The sequence below is a fragment of the Entelurus aequoreus genome, linkage group LG04 (genome assembly GCF_033978785.1).
Source record: "Entelurus aequoreus isolate RoL-2023_Sb linkage group LG04, RoL_Eaeq_v1.1, whole genome shotgun sequence".
In the NCBI taxonomy this organism is placed as follows: Eukaryota; Metazoa; Chordata; class Actinopteri; order Syngnathiformes; family Syngnathidae; genus Entelurus; species Entelurus aequoreus.
This window is the reverse complement of record NC_084734.1, coordinates 59,285,365-59,301,746: the sequence shown is the minus strand read 5'-3', so window position 1 is coordinate 59,301,746 and position 16,382 is coordinate 59,285,365. Positions and strand designations below refer to the sequence as shown.

At 38.8% G+C, this 16,382-nt stretch overlaps 2 protein-coding genes across 7 annotated transcripts in view; one reads left to right on the top strand and one right to left on the bottom strand.

Moving 5' to 3' along the window:
- The window catches only part of tctn1 (tectonic family member 1), a 49,194-nt gene that overhangs the window by 15,079 nt on the left and 17,733 nt on the right, over positions 1-16,382 (bottom strand). The window contains exons 14-17 of one of the 6 annotated variants that reach the window (XM_062045353.1): positions 15,214-15,376; positions 14,177-14,624; positions 11,051-12,244; positions 6,985-8,554 (exon numbers count right to left, since the gene is read on the bottom strand). In XM_062045353.1, coding sequence (XP_061901337.1) covers positions 15,230-15,376 — 147 coding nt within the window. In that variant the 3' untranslated portion in view covers positions 6,985-8,554; positions 11,051-12,244; positions 14,177-14,624; positions 15,214-15,229. Of the gene's footprint in view, positions 1-6,984; positions 8,555-8,575; positions 9,470-11,050; positions 14,625-15,213; positions 15,377-16,382 lie in introns of those variants that run through there. The other 5 variants (XM_062045356.1, XM_062045355.1, XM_062045351.1 and 2 more) reach the window with 5 other exon arrangements.
- Positions 1,174-16,112, top strand: hvcn1 (hydrogen voltage-gated channel 1). The gene is made up of 6 exons (XM_062045358.1): positions 1,174-1,333; positions 3,603-3,785; positions 10,850-10,954; positions 11,019-11,250; positions 13,633-13,745; positions 14,801-16,112. The coding sequence occupies exons 1-6, from the start codon at positions 1,217-1,219 to the stop codon at positions 14,855-14,857; spliced, it is 807 nt and encodes a 268-aa protein (XP_061901342.1). The 5' UTR covers positions 1,174-1,216; the 3' UTR covers positions 14,858-16,112.

The following is a 16,382-nucleotide window of genomic DNA, read 5'->3' as shown; positions in this document are numbered from 1 at the left end:
ATCATATTTATATAGCGCTTTTGTCAAGTGACTCAAAGCGCTTTACATCTTGAAACCCAATATCTAAGTTACATTTAAAGCAGTGTGGGTGGCACTGGGAGCAGGTGGGTAAAGTGTCTTGCCCAAGGACACAACGGCAGTAACTAGGATGGCGGAAACGGGGATCGAACCTGGAACCCTCAAGTTGCTGGCACGGCCACTCTACCAACCGAGCTATGCCGCCCCCTCTTCGAGGGGTTTCTCATAGTCATTCACATCGACGTCCCACTGGGGTGAGTTTTCCTTGCCCTTATGTGGGCTCTGTACCAAGGATGTCGTTGTGGCTTGTGCAGCCCTTTGAGACACTTGTGATTTAGGGCTATATAAACATTGATTGATTGAAAAGCTAACACACATCATATCATGTGTCATATATATTACCTAACATACATCATATCATGTATCATATATATTAGCTAACATACGTCATATCATGTATCTGTGTATCATATATTAGCTAACAAAAAATAAGAAAACATTCTCATAAAGAGAAACACTGACATCTTGTGGACGTTTGAGAAATGACAGTCAAACAACTCCGCTATAAAAGCATAAATTAAATTGTTCTGAAATAATAATCCTCACCGTTATGTAAATATTTGACTAGTACTTGGCGATTATAAAACGTTTTAAAAACGCTAAAACGTGTACTTAGTGACGGAAACATGGTCACATGAGAGTCATGTGACTATCACAGGCTAGTTCCAATATAACAATAAGATAAGCAGAAAATGGATGGTTGGTTGGATAAGCGAGCTCTTACATTAAAGTTCATTTTTAAATTATTGTAACAATAATAATACTTTACTAGTGTGTCAAACATCACAATTCAACATTCCTTCATCAAGTCATATAAAACAATCTCGAAAATATTTAGTTTGTAGAAAAAATATATTCTTAAATATATTTACAATTCAGTAACGGACGTTTTGAACATTAAAAAAACATATAACATAAAAAATACCGTTTTTAAAAATGTTTTACGTTATTACAGACATCGGATGTTTTTTTTTAGGAGAACATTTCAAAATCAGACTAAAATGTGTTAAAAGTATTTTAAATACGTTTCATTTTTCAAAAAACACGTTTTAAATAGTTTTTTTTGTTAGGCTACACCACAGTGAAGAAGGAAGGAAGTGAAGTTGGAAGTAAGGAGTGATCGTAGGTGATTTCTTTCATGTGTGCATTCTCGATTTCAACTTTGTTTTCACTCAGGACCTTCTTCTTTTTCTTTTTCGGTTTGGATTGCGGTTCTGTTTTGGACAAGAAATACTACAACACTACTAATATCCACGTAAGAAACTTTGAACAAACTACGAAAACAATAATTATATTCTTTTTTCTTTTTAGCTTCTCAGCTAAACCTTTACTTCTTAATATTACTACTAAATAGTACCTAGTACTACAACCTGTAGAACTTGCTGTGTATTCAATTGTTTTATGAAGATTAGACGTTTATTTGTACAAAAATGTTTGTACTTTGTTAACATCTTACAGTAACACTACTGCGAACATAATGTACTATGAAGTATTGCTCTGTATTCTGATTCACCGCAAATATTGCTATGAAGTACTTACTGTGTTTGAAATCACTAAAAAGTTGATGTTGCTGTGAAGTACTTGCTGTGTATTCAAAATTACTGCAAAGTTGATGTTGCTGTGAATGAAATACTTGCTGTGTTTTCTGAGTTACTGCAAAGATGATGTTATAAGTACTTGCTGTCTATTCTGCGTTACTGCAAAGATGATGTTATAAGTACTTGCAGTCTATTCTGCGTTACTGCAAAGATGATGTTATAAGGTACTTGCTGTATATTTCTGAGTTACTGCAAAGATGATGTTATAAAGTAATTGCTGTGTTTTCTGAGTTACTGCAAAGATGATGTTATAAGTACTTGCAGTCTATTCTGCGTTACTGCAAAGATGATGTTATAAGGTACTTGCTGTATATTTCTGAGTTACTGCAAAGATGATGTTATAAAGTAATTGCTGTGTTTTCTGAGTTACTGCAAAGATGATGTTATAAGTACTTGCTGTCTATTCTGCGTTACTGCAAATATGATGTTATAAGGTACTTGCTGTATATTTCTGAGTTACTGCAAAGATTATGTTATAAAGTAATTGCTGTGTATTTCTGAGTTACTGCAAAGATGATGTTATAAAGTACTTGCTGTGTATTTCTGAGTTACTGCAAATATGATTTTTTCTGAGTTACTGCAAATATGATTTTACTGCAAAGATTATGTTATAAGGTACTTGCTGTGTATTTCTGAGTTACTGCAAAGATGATGTTATAAAGTACTTGCTGTGTATTTCTGAGTTACTGCAAATATGATTTTATGAAGTACTAGCTGTCCATTCTGAGTTACTGCAAGGATGAGGTTATAAGGTATACTTGCTGTGTATTCTAAATTACTGCAGATATAATGTTGCTATGGCGTACTTGCTGTGTATTCTAATTTACTGCAAATATGATGTTATATAGTACTTGCAGTATTCTGAGTTACTGCAAAAATTATGTTATATAGTACTTGCTCTGTATTCTAGGTTACAGCAAATATTATATTGCTATAAAGTACTTGCTGTGTATTCCGAGGTTGTGCAAAGATGATGTTATGAAGTACTTGCTGTGTATTTCTGAGTTACTGCAAATATGGTTTTATGAAGTACTAGCTGTCCATTCTGAGTTACTGCAAGGATGAGGTTACAAGGTACTTGCTGTGTATTCTAAATTACTGCAGATATAATGTTGCTATGACGTACTTGCTGTGTATTCTAATTTACTGCATATATGATGTTATATAGTACTTGCAGTATTCTGAGTTACTGCAAAAATGATGTTATAAAGTACTTGCTGTGTATTCCGAGGTTGTGCAAAGAAGATGTTATGAAGTACTTGCTCTGTATCCCAAGTTTTTGCAAAAATGATGTTATACAGTACTTACTCTGTACACTAAGTTATTGCAAATATGATGTTGCTTTGAAGTATTGGTGTGCATTCTAAGTTAGTGCAACAATATTGTTGCTATGAAGTACTTGCTGTGTATTCCAAGTTACTGCCAAGATAATGTTACAATAGAATAGAGAATAGGATACTTTGTCACCAAATTTGAGAGCATGGCTAAAATACGGGTGGCTAACAATACTCTTGTTAGGTGCAGTTGAAATGCAATACAACCAATAAATAACATGTTAAAAATAAATACATAATTACTAGTAAGAATAGCGGTGCAACAGTGAAAAACAGGTTAAGCTATTGGGACTTTAAAGTACTTACTGTGTATTCTAAGTAACTGCAAAAATAATGTTAATATGAATGAAGTACTTGTGTATTATTTCATAGGGATATTGGGTGTATTTGCCAATAAGTAGTATGAGAAATGAAAAGGAGAAGTCAAGTCAGATTGTCAAGCGTTCTGAAGTATTTTCATGACGACACAATGGATTTACAAATACGTAGAAAGTACTTTGTATGTTTTTCTATGACTACTTCAAAAGTTGCAGAAAGCAGGTGGGTCTGTATGAGGTAGTAAATAATTTGCTAATGTAGCGTTTTTCTGCAGACAACTGCAATGGCTCGGTATTTGAGGTTCTTCACCGCAGTAGGTGATGAGCAGCCTGGATGCTGGGAGGACGAAGAACAGCTATCCTCCTCCGATGATCTGGAACCTTCTAGAAACAACCTGCCTGAAACGCTCACCTTTAGGGACTCCCTGAAAAGACTCTACTCTTCTGACCGCTTCCAGGTACTACTGTGTACTTTTTACTACACTTCTGACCGCTTCCAGGTATTTCTGTGTACTTTTTACTACACTTCTGACCACTTCCAGGTATTACTGTGTACTTGTTACAACACTTCTGACCACTTCCAAGTATTACTGTATTTTTTTACTATACCACTGACCGCTTCCAAGTATTACTGTGTACGTTTTACTTCACTTCTGGCTGCTTCCAATTATAACATACTTTTTACAACACTTACAGGTATTACTGTGTATTTTTTTTTTTTACTATAATTCTGACTGTTTCCAGGTATAACTTTGTACTTTTTACTAAAATTCTGACCGCTCCTAGCTATATTACTTTGTAGTTTTACGTCACATCTGACCACTTCCAAGTATTACTACATACTTTTTACTACACTAGTACACTTCTGACCGCTTCCAAGTATTACTTTGTACTATGCAAGTACTTATTCTAGTAGCATTTACTGCACTACGTTTACAAAGCATTTTTGTCAACTGTTTCTTACAATAAAAAAAAAAACACAATAAAATTGTTCATACAATAGTACTTCAGTTTTTGTTAGTTAATTGTTCCGAAAGGTCAGAAAAAAACTCAATTGTACAAAAACAAATCATAAATAAATCCATCCATCCATTTTCTACCGCTTGTCCCTTTCGGGGTCGCGGAGGGTGCTGGAGCCTATTTCAGCTGTAGTCATAATATAAATCAATTGTGTTCCAGACTATAACAAATATGAAGACAAAATACTTTAAATAGGCAATAATGATAGTTTTACATGCAGAAAAGAATGTGAAATACATGTAAGTGAAAACATTTATAAATTCGCTTTTATCATTTTTCCTTTTAATGAAGACTACAATGTTCAAAGCCTCTATTGCTAAAGTTGCAGCTGCGAGCTGTGGCCAGAAGGTCTTAGGTGCCTCAAGGGGCGGTAACCCTGGAACACCCTGGTGGACAGTGGTGGTCAGGGAAGCCGTCCGACTGAAGAAGGAGTCCTACCGGGGTATGTTATCCCGAGGGACTCCGGAGGCAGTTGCAAGGTACTGACAGGCCCGAAGGGCAGCGGCTGTGGTTGTGGACGAGGCTAAGCAGAGGGTGTGGGAGCAGTTCGGGGTATCCATGGAGAAGGACTGTCGGGCGGCACCAAAGCTGTTCTGGAAGACCATACGGCACCTCAGGAGGGGGTAGCAGGGAACCATCCAAGCTGTGTATGGCAAGGATGGGACTTTGCTGACTTCAAGTAAAGAATTCGTAGGGCGTTGGAAAGAGCACTTTGAGGAATTCCTGAACCCAATTACATCAGACACACCCTCCCTGATAGGAGCAGGGCCTGAGGATGATGGGGGCTCGGCGTCGATCTCTCGGAGCGAAGTCACTGAGGTAGTTAGACAACTCCACAAAGCTCCGGGGGTTGACGAGATCCGTCCAGAAATGCTGAAGGCTCTGGGTGTTGAGGGGATGTCTTGGTTGATACGCCTTTTCAACATTGCGTGGAAGTCTGGGACAGTGCCGAGGGAGTGGCAGACTGGGGTGGTGGTTCCCCTTTTCAAAAAGGGGGACCAGAGGGTGTGTGCTAATTACAGGGGTATCACACTACTCAGCCTCCCTGGGAAAGTTTACGCCAAGGTACTGGAAAGGAGGGTCCGGCCGATAGTCGAACCTCAGATTCAAGAGGAGCAATGTGGATTCCGTCCTGGTCGTGGAACAACTGACCAGCTCTTTACTCTTGCGGGAATCCTGGAGAAGGCCTGGGAGTATGCCTATCCAGTCTACATGTGCTTTCTGGATTTGGAGAAGGCGTATGACCGCGTCCCCCGGGAGATCTTGTGGGAGGTGCTGAGGGAGTACGGAGTGAGGGGAACCCTGCTGAGGGCCATCCAATCTCTGTACAACCAAAGCGAGAGTTGTGTCCGGGTGCTTGGATGTAAGTCGGATCCGTTTCCAGTGGGGGTATCTGTCACCTATCCTGTTTGTGATTTTCATGGACAGGATTTCTAGGCGGAGTCGTGGCCATGGCGGAGAGGGTATACGTCTTGGGGGGCTAAAGGTTGCGTCACTGCTCTTTGCAGATGATGTGGTCCTGATGGCACCTTCGGTTCGTGACCTTCAGCTCTCACTGGATCGGTTCGCAGCCGAGTGTTCAGCGGCTGGAATGAGGATCAGCATCTCCAAATCTGAGGCCATGGTTCTCAGCAGGAAACCGATGGATTGTACAGTCCAGGTAGGGGACGAGACTATGTCCCAGGTGGAGGAGTTTAAGTATCTTGGGGTCTTGTTCACGAGTGAGGGAAAGATGGAGAAGGAAATCAGCCGGAGAATCGGAGCAGCTGGGGCAGTATTGCAGTCTCTCTGCCGCACTGTTGTGACGAAACGAGAGCTGAGCCAGAAGGCAAAGCTCTCGGTCTACCGAGCTATCTACAGTCCTACTCTCACCTATGGTCATGAAGTGTGGGTCATGACCGAAAGAATAAGATCGCGGATACAAGCGGCCGAAATGAGTTTCCTCAGAAGGGTGGCTGGCATCTCCCTTAGAGATAGGGTGAGAAGCTCAGTCACCCGAGAGAGACTCGGAGTAGAGCCGCTGCTCCTTCGCTTGGAAAGGAGCCAGCTTAGGTGGTTCGGGCATCTCGTGCGGATGCCTCACGAGCGTCTCCCTAGGGAGGTCCTCGTTGCACGTCCCACTGGGAGGAGGCCCCGCGGCAGGCCAAGGACCAGATGGGGGGATTACATCTTCTCTCTGGCCTGGGAACGCTTCGGGATTCCCCAGGAGGAAGTCGCTAATGTTGCTCTGGAAAGGGAAGTCTGGGGGTCTTTGCTGGAGCTGTTGTACCCGCGACCCGATTCCGGATAAGCGGTTGAAGATGGATGGATGAAGACTACCTTTGTACTTTGTTTTTTAATTACTTGGTGAGGAGTTTGTTCTTGAATTCATTGTTTTTTGTGACCTGAGTTTTGTGAAAAGTTTTCACTTTCCTCACAAGGTATTTGAGGCTGTTTGATGGTAAATTTGAGGAGTATACAGCTGTTCTCTTCCACATTTGTACTGACACACACTTTCTCAAAGCATGAATGCAGCAATACCACAATGACAGTATTTCATACTCCCGTGCAGCCGCTCTATATCACCACTAATACAGTAGCTACATGGACGTACAGTATATAGAAAATATACACACCTATTTAGCTGACATGTGACCACATACCATACCAACTTTATTTATAAAGCCCTTTAAAAACAAGCACAGTTGATAAACAAAGGGCTGTACACCACAAAGAAATAGAGGCAAAGGACAGACTAAAAAATAAAATTTAAAACAGAAATAAAAATACACATTGAAAAAGCAAATATAAATTACCCTAAGAACAGTTTGTTGGATAAAAAACAGTTTAAAAGTTAAAAATAGTTAAAAAAGTAAAAAGCTAAAAGCAGTTTAAAATCTCATGCTGGGTTAAAAGCCAGTGAAAAAATGGGTTTTAAGAAGGGTCTTACGAGTAAGATAATTTTAAAATGGACTCTAAAAGACACAGGCAGCCAGTGGAGGGAGGCTAAAACAGGAGTAATGTGCTGTCTTTTTCTTGTGTTTTTTATAAGTCGGGCAGCTGCATTTTGGACCAGCTGCAGACGTGAGAGGGAGTACTGACTAATTCCAAAATACAAAGAGTTACAGTAATCCAGCCGAGATGCGATAAAGGCATGGATTACTGTCTCTAACTGTTGCCTAGAAAGAAGGTTTTTAACCTTGGCCAGCTGACGTAAATAAAAAACGCTGGCTTTCACCACTGTGCCAATCTGACGGTCCAATTTAAAATCATTGTCAATACGAAAGCCCAGGTTGGTGATCATGGGCTTAACGTGCAAAGCCAAGGGGCCAAAGTCAACAGGAGGGAGCTCACAGGTACCACTAGGTCCAAACACTATTACTTCTGTCTTCTTTTAATTGAAATTTAAGAAGTTTAGGGCCATCCAGGCCTTGATATAATTAAGACAAGCAAGTAATGGCTGTATTGAAGAGGCATGATTTCTCTTTGACGGAAAATACATTTGTGTGTCATCGGCATAACAATGAAAAGAAATATCATGCTTTCTTAGGATTGAGCGCAGGGGAAGTAAATACATAGAAAAAAGAAGTGGTCCTAAAACTGAGCCCCGTGGGACCCCACATGTCAAGGGAGCAACAGAGGATTCAGAACCAGCAACATTTACAGAGAAGGTCCTGTTAGTCAAATATGACTTCAGCCAACTCAAAGCAGTACCACAGATGCCCACTTGATGCTGTAGGCGGCTAATTAATATATTATGGTCCACCGTATCAAATGCTGCTGTTAGATCCAGTCAAACTAAAATTACGTGATCACCTAAATCTGTTGCTCGAAGGACACCACCACATTGTGGTGGTGTTTGAATCTTTGTCAAACTTCAGAATGTACTTGGGACTACAGCTTGGCAATCATTACTGGAAACTCCGTAAGTGTCTTATTACTCAAACTTCCTTCACGTTATTAATCGGATCCTCCCTGGGAATCCTTCACCTTTCTCACAATCATGTTTGCTCTACCAAGTGACCTCCTGACTGGTGACTAGTGATGATCTTGTATTTCTTTCATTTGATCAATTATTGCACCACTAGTAATTATTACACCAATCTGTTTCTTACCAAGCTTCTTGTCAGGGCTCTGGTAGGCCATTCCAGTCTTGTGCAGGTCTACAATCTTGTCTCTGACAGATCTTTGGTCTTGACCATGGTGGTGTAGAGCAGGGGTCCCCAAACTACGGCCCGGAGGAAATCCCAAGTTTAAAAAATAAATAAATAAATAAAACATTATTGGGGGAGGATTTTTTTTTTTTAAATTTGTCCTTTCTCATCCATTTTCTAGCGCTTGGTACTCTCGGTGTCTCCTAGCCGCTCAGGCAAATCATATTACCTGTTTCTCCATAAGTATGGATATTCTCATTCTTCCAGGTCATTGTGACAATCATTGCAACTTTAACTTTGTATTTTCTCTGTACTTTTTTGGCCTGGATTCGCAGTCCATTTACTTTCTTCTTTGTTTTTCTTGTTGCTTTGATGTAAGCTACCTCACTACATGGGTCTATAAGTAGCTAAGCTACAGGAATTGCTACTTGTTCAAAAAGTAGTGACGCTACCACCAAGCTACTTGAAAATGTAGTTAAGCTATGTAGTGTCGCTATATGCAGCTTGTTACTGCCCATCACTGCATACAGAATACTACATACAGTATAGTACATACATATAGTATAGTATATACCAGGGGTCGGCAACCTTTACCACTCAAAGAGACATTTTGACCCGTTTCACAAATTAAAGAAAACAATGGGAGCCACAAAACTCTTTTGAAATTTAAAATGAAATAACACTGCATATAAAGTTTTTTTTGCTTTGTGCTATGTATAAACAACTATTATGGGTTACATTTATGAAATCAATGAACGACTGCAGAGAAAATGAATGACAATTTCTGCATGCAACAAAACGTTTTTAACTCCAAAAAAGACGTCGGGTTGAAGGTTAAGTAAAATACTTAATGTCTATTTAAGTCCTCCTTGTAGTAGTGAAAAAACAAAACGGCGAACTTAAATTATCCACTGGCAGAGAACCAAAAATTCCGTCCTCTCTCTCTGTGCCGTCATCCTTTTACTGGCGCCGTGCAGTCAGTTGCCAACCTGAATAATAAAATGTCTATTTCACTGAACAATTAAAAAATGTGAATGTATGCAAAATTATAGTAAATTAAAATATTTATCATACTTGGTCAATGTGATTTCTGCTCCTGAACCGCAGCGCACAGCGTCTCCACATCAGGACTGTATGACGTCACCTTTATCTTCACACAGGATTGTAAACTCTCATCTGTGAGGCGTGTGCCATGTTCATACTTGCCAACCCTCCCTAATTTCAGTGTATCTCCTGAAAATCTCCCGAATTTCTCCCGTATAGTGTTCTGTGGTTACTTTTTGGTTGGCCAACGGTTTATGTTGTATTGCACAGAGAGAGGCAGAGAGAGAGAGAGGCAGAGAGAGAGATAGAGAGACAGAGAGAGACAGAGAGAGAGAGAATAAAGCTTGTGCGCGGCCATGGGCGTGTCCCGAGGTTTGACAAGCAGAGCGCAAGGATGGCGGTGACAAGCTGTGCCGCATCAGAGTGATCAAAGAGCCGCATGCGGCTCCGGAGCCGCTGGTTGCCGACCCCTGGTATATACAGTACAGTATAATATGTAAATATAGTATACTATGTACACTATATTGTGGTTAACAATAGCGCAGTGATTGACTTATAGCACTGCAATCAGTCTAGGACCATGTAAAATAAAATTATACAATAATTGAAATGTTACAATGGAAAGATAATTAACAGCTTCTTTCAGCACTGATTCATGTAAAACTGGTTACCAAACTACTGTAATAAAATCTCAGGGCATTCAATCGATCGCAACTGGACTGTTTGGTTTGTCTTAGAAGACGTTTTGCTTCTCATCGAAGTAGGCTTCATCAGTTCATGCTTATAGACTTACATTGGTCAGATCTAGGACTAGATGTAGCTGCGGTCGATTGAATGCCCTGAGATTACAATGACCCTGATGAATGAGAACATCCATAGACATACTGTAATATAAAAACAATCACAACATTCATTAAAATTTAAACAACAATAAACCATTGTTAGGCGTTAACCTCTCCAACATATGTCAATAAGTGTAATACTTTATTTCCCGAATGTGTTCTCGTCTATGCTGTTTTCTGTCTCAACTTCTGTTCCTCTACTCTTTCTGTGGCAATCCCACAGAGCTTGGGTTCAGTTTGAGGTTTCTCCTTGCCTCAATTACCAACTGTTTGCTGATGTGAGGTTTAAAGTACAAGTAGCGTAGTTATAGACCTGCTTATGTGTAGAGTGCCGTCATATACCTACTGTTTATAAAAACAGGAATATATTTTTTTAATGAGAAAAATCCAAAGTAAATTGAATCCAATATTTCGTTTCAATGATCATAAATATTTGTGTTGTAACATAATATATTCAGCAAATTGTTGGACTTCAACCAACAGGTGCTGGTGGTGTGTTTAGTGGTGTTGGATGCCATATTTGTCCTGGCTGAACTTCTCATAGATTTGTCAATTATCCAGCTGCAACATGGACACATTGCAACAGAGGTAAGTGTATTTCATTCCACTATTCACTAGTGTGTGTGATGTCATGACTTAAGTGACTTGGCAGGTGTTTCACTACCTGAGCCTGGCACTTCTCACCTTCTTCATGGTGGAGCTGGCTGGCAAGCTGTTTGCATATCACCTTGAGTTCTTCCAACATAAGTTTGAGGTGTTTGATGGCTTGGTGGTGGTGCTGTCTTTTATTCTGGACATCGTCTTCCTCTTCCATGATGATGTCTTTGACGGAATGGGTCTACTCATCCTGCTGCGTCTGTGGAGGGTGGCTAGAATAATCAATGGTCAGTACTGGAATATTGGACTGCTGATGAAAATGGATGGATGGATGGATGATCACACTCATACTAGCATTGTTGTAGTGTGAGACTTGTTTCTGCTGCTTTTAACTTGCATCACAACATTCAAACAATTTAAACATTTTCTCCTGCCGGCCTCAATGGGTTCTAATTTGGATGGATTGTATTTTATTAAAACTGCAGACCATTCATGGCAGACCAACTAAATAAGATACCCAAAATGTACTTAATTCACAAATTTTATAAAATTTCATTTATTAAAAAATTTAACTATAAAATATTGAACAAAGAGTATATGCACTTTGGGGTAGCATTTTATTTTTGGAGCAGTCTTTATACTTACTAAGGCTATAACGATGAATCGATTAAATCCATTAATTTTATTAGAAAAACGCTTCAATTTGTTATCCTGCTTTGATTAATTGAATTAATGAGGGTAACTAATAAAAATGGTGGCCAGAACTTTAAATAGATACAGTTTATGTATGGCTTCTGCAATAGAGCACACACAAGACTGGTGGTGTATGGGTGCTGTTATCTGTATGGCAGCAAACAGAGTTGTTTGTATTTTACATTAATGCAAACATGTTAAAAGTGCAATCGACTGTTGATGATGTGCATGCATTTCAAAAAAAGGAATGAAGGTTATGGAAAGCTAAAAATGGTTGTCTATTTCAATTATTTTCTCTAAAATACCCATTGAGGCTATAAAGCTTGTTTTATTCGATTACTTGATTAATAAAACAAACTAATTGATAGATTACTCGAATGAACAATAGCTGCAGCCCTATTACTTACTAGTAGAGATGTTCCGATCCCGGGATAGGATCGCCTTTTTTTTTTTTTTTAAACTGATTTGGCCCAGCAATCTTCCCCACAGCGCTGTCCCATTGTTTATTTGGCTAAAGATTGTACTCACGTGAAAGATTTCTTCCAAAGAGATGCACGCTCAGGGAGACACAATGGCATTTCCATATTCCTTGTTACACACATGCAGGAGTTGCGTGAATTCCGGGAGGGTGCATGTCTTGCATGAACACTGGCTCCAATTTGTCTATTCACTGTGTGAAGCCGCTTTTAAGATACTGAGTAATCCTCACCACCATGGTGGGAAATAAACTAAAGTTTCTTCCAAGCGTCATTGTCACTGCAGGACTGGAGTTTCCAAGTGCTTGCTCATGTGAGTTTCAGTTGGTTCTTTATTTTTTTTTCTTTGGATTTCTGCTTATGGCACACGGGGGGATAGCAGACAAACTGCTTCTTCCCACCCCTTTTGGGCGGTAGATCACTTAATCAAAAATGTGTGCTTGTGAAGTTTTAACATGATTCAAATAAAATACTTTGATTGACTAGAGGAAAAGGAATGGCTAAGCAAGCCGCGTGCACGCACAGACATGCACACGCACGCCAAGCAAGACAACACAAGAAGTTAACCGCTGAAGCTTCAATGTAAAAAAGGGGGGATTGATCAAGATGTCGATACATTAAATATCTAGTATCAGTTTATGAATTATACTAAATTGATAGGTCAAGGAGTAATTCTTTGGAGAAAACCCAAATTATTTACAAGGATACTAGCAAATTCTAAATTTGATTAAATAACATTTTTAAAAATGTATTATGATTCCTTAAGTTACTCTCTATAAAACATTTTCAGTTCTATAATGTATTGTCAAAGTATCGGAACAGGGTTGTAGGCCAAAAATGTTGATCAGGACATCCCTACTTACTAGGATTCAGATTATTTATTTCCTCTTTGAATCAGCTGTGTATCCTCCTCCTCGTGTTTGCAGTCAAACAAAAACGCAATTAAACACAAAAAGCAACAATACAAACAGCTTAAATAAATGTATCATGTTTTCTTATTTTTCAGTTTCTTCCTTTAAAACCAGATTTATTTACAGCAGATGTTTTTTTTTTTTACCTTGACACATTTCAACTTTCATCTAGTCATCAAAAGGGTCATCGGACTACTAAATAACCCTTCTGAAAATATGTGTGCTTTGCCGTGACATGGCACTGGAAAGTTTTACAAAGCATGATAATTATGCTACATTAAAAAGTAACATTAGAAAACTGGTCACAGATTTCTGAGTTTCAAAAAAATTATTTGGATGTAAAATCGAGTTGTAATTGGCCCGTAGAATATAGCTTGCTCTAATTGATTGATTGATTGATTATGATTGCTTATGCCAGTTGGAGATTATGCTGACATATCACTGCTCTTCTACATCAAACATGCTACTTATCTATTCGCCAGTGTGTTTGAACTTCATTTATTTGTACAATTTTGAGACATTGACATAGTATCTCTAAAGTTTGATCACATGAAAACACATTCTAACATTTGGTGGTAATGAATTGCAGGGATTCTTGTGTCGGTAAAAACCCGTGCAAACCAGAAGATGCACAAGCTGAAGGAAAGTTACGACCATCTTGTGCTAAGAGTCACAGAACTGCAAAAACAAGCTGATAAACTCGTAAGTTTTCACTACTCTCTTCTACAATTAAAAATGAATGCCTAATTTGAGTTGTGAATTATCAAGGGAATTATTATTTTTATGTTGGATCAGCAAGTTAATTTTTTTTAGGATTGAAAGTTGACCTTTTTTGTTAACAAGTTAATCCCTCTTTCTGCAGCAGTTTACCATCATCTGCATCTCTCCACAGTCTGATCTCAAATTAATGCTGCAAAGCCACATGATCTAGCCAGATCACACAGTGATATGATAGTTCCATCTTGCATTTGCATTCTTTGTCTGAACGTATGCCTTTTTAGCACAACACTTCTTCGTGGTGTTAAGTATTTATCAAGAGCAGTTTTTGTTTCACAAATGTGCCTTTTGCACCTGGCAGGTTTGCCAATATTCTGTGCACCAACGTTTCTATGCAGTGTAGTAACTCTTCTTACCGCATCTGGGCTGTTTACTGATCCACTGGTGATCGAAGAAATGTTGTAGGACTCCCTCCAAACTTTATATTTCGCACACAAGTCTGTAGTTCCCATGTTCAAATGGTTCACTGGTGATAACTGCGGCATTGCAAATCCAAAGTGTGGTACTTGCAGTCCTGCGGCAGATTGTGCGTTAGCATTATCCATCTTGTAGTTTAGCAACTTAGACGGTGAGTTGAACGTTCAGTTTGTGTCGTTCTATTTCACTCCCGACGGTTAACAAGTCCTTTTAAACTTCTTTACTTTGAACGCAACCTTGTCGCCTCAAATATTGTGTTGTCCAATAAAAAAAACTTGTGACCCCGAGAGGGACAAGCGGTAGAAAATGGATGGGATGGATGGTGTCTCGCTTACTTCTTCTGCTGCTGCACTGCTGCTGCTTCTGGGTTACTGTCCCTTTCACTTCCTGTGAACATATGACAACTACTTTACTACAATACTCAAAGTCAGCTTCATATTCATGTGTTCGAGTTAAGCACTGATGCCTGATATCAAAGTTCATACTCATGTTTTATAGTCCTGCATTGATGTCTGATATCAAACTTCATACTAACTTTTTTTGTTTGCTTCCATGTGTCCTAGCAACAAGACAACCAGAAGCTTCAAGCCTTGCTCAAGAGGCATGGCATCGACTTCTGACTACTATTATTATCAACAACAATATATTCCTGCCGCTTGATTATTTGTTGGATCAGTTAATCATGCATGATTATTTGAAATTCTTATTTCTTAATGTACTTGCTCTGTATTAGTTACCCAAACAAACTACAGTATACAGTACTACATACTGTACTCCTGGTGTCATTACTGTTACCATTTTGTAAACTCTTAAATCATCAGTATCAATATCTTCCAGTGAGTGTTGCATTGTTGAGGATACATGGATGTATAGCATGTTGATACAAGTGTTGCAAAGTAGTTACCGTAGCAACACAAATGCCACCACACTTCCCCCAGTACTAACGTCCATTTTTAAAAATGTGAAACAAACTTACATTGACAGTCACTGATTCAAACAAATGGAAAAAAGAAGTCTATAGGCAGCTGGGCGTTGATAGTGGGCGTGGCTCTGTAACCAGGTAGAGCAGAAGCAGAAACTTCAAAGAAGCTCACTGAGCTCCTGATTAACACCACACTGTTGCCTCTGTTCATCAGAACCTATGAAAAGCACCAAAATGTATGTTAAAAATTTGTGCTGACAGTGTTTCCCCTAGGTTTACAAGTTTGAGGGGACTATCCACAAAACACATGCACACCCACACACTCGTGCAGCGTAGTGACTGTAGTGCGATCACTCCTTTACATTACGAGTGTGCACGTGTAAGTGTGGCTGTGTGTGTTGGGTGCACACATGCATGGACTTCACTTCATTGTATTTTTTACTGTATATACTGCTTAATGACAACATAAGTAATTTATACATAAATTTCATATAAAAAGTGTATATATTATTTCATTCAACTTAATACAGTAGTACCTCAGTTGTTCTTAGTCATTGGTTCCAAAAAGTCAGACGAAGAACACATTTTACAAAAACCCAATATATTTTTCCATAAAAAACAATGTAAATCCAATTAATCCCAAAATATGAAGACAAAACACATTTTCAAGAGATTGTTTTTTTTGCATGTAAAACTATCAATGTAAAATACAAATAATCGGTGAAGGAAATGTATGAATTAAAATTATACATAATTTTACTTTTATTCAAAAAGATGGCGAAGAGAGAGGAGGGGAGGGGTCGCAGACGCCACCTTTGTACTTTATTACGGATTCATTATTGACAACATTAGTGTTCCTCGCCTTCTTTATCAAAGTGCTGGCACTCACAACTTTCTTTGACCCCATGGTGGATTATTTTGCAGTTGAATTCAATAAAAAAAAGTACAGAGTGTGAATCACCAAAGAGTGGATTTTTTGTTTGGACACTACATTCCACCAAATGATACGCAAACGAACAGACTACTGTAGTTTGTTACATGTAATGGTTACGCATATTATAACTGATATTTAGACTGTGTAGTCCTATTTATGATATTAATATGACGACATGTCATGTCCGTATTTACACTTTTACAATTTATCATTTGTTCTCTGTATCATGTGTGGAGAATCAAATCTTTATTTAATTATTTTAATGTCTTTATCATGACTTTGTGGATTA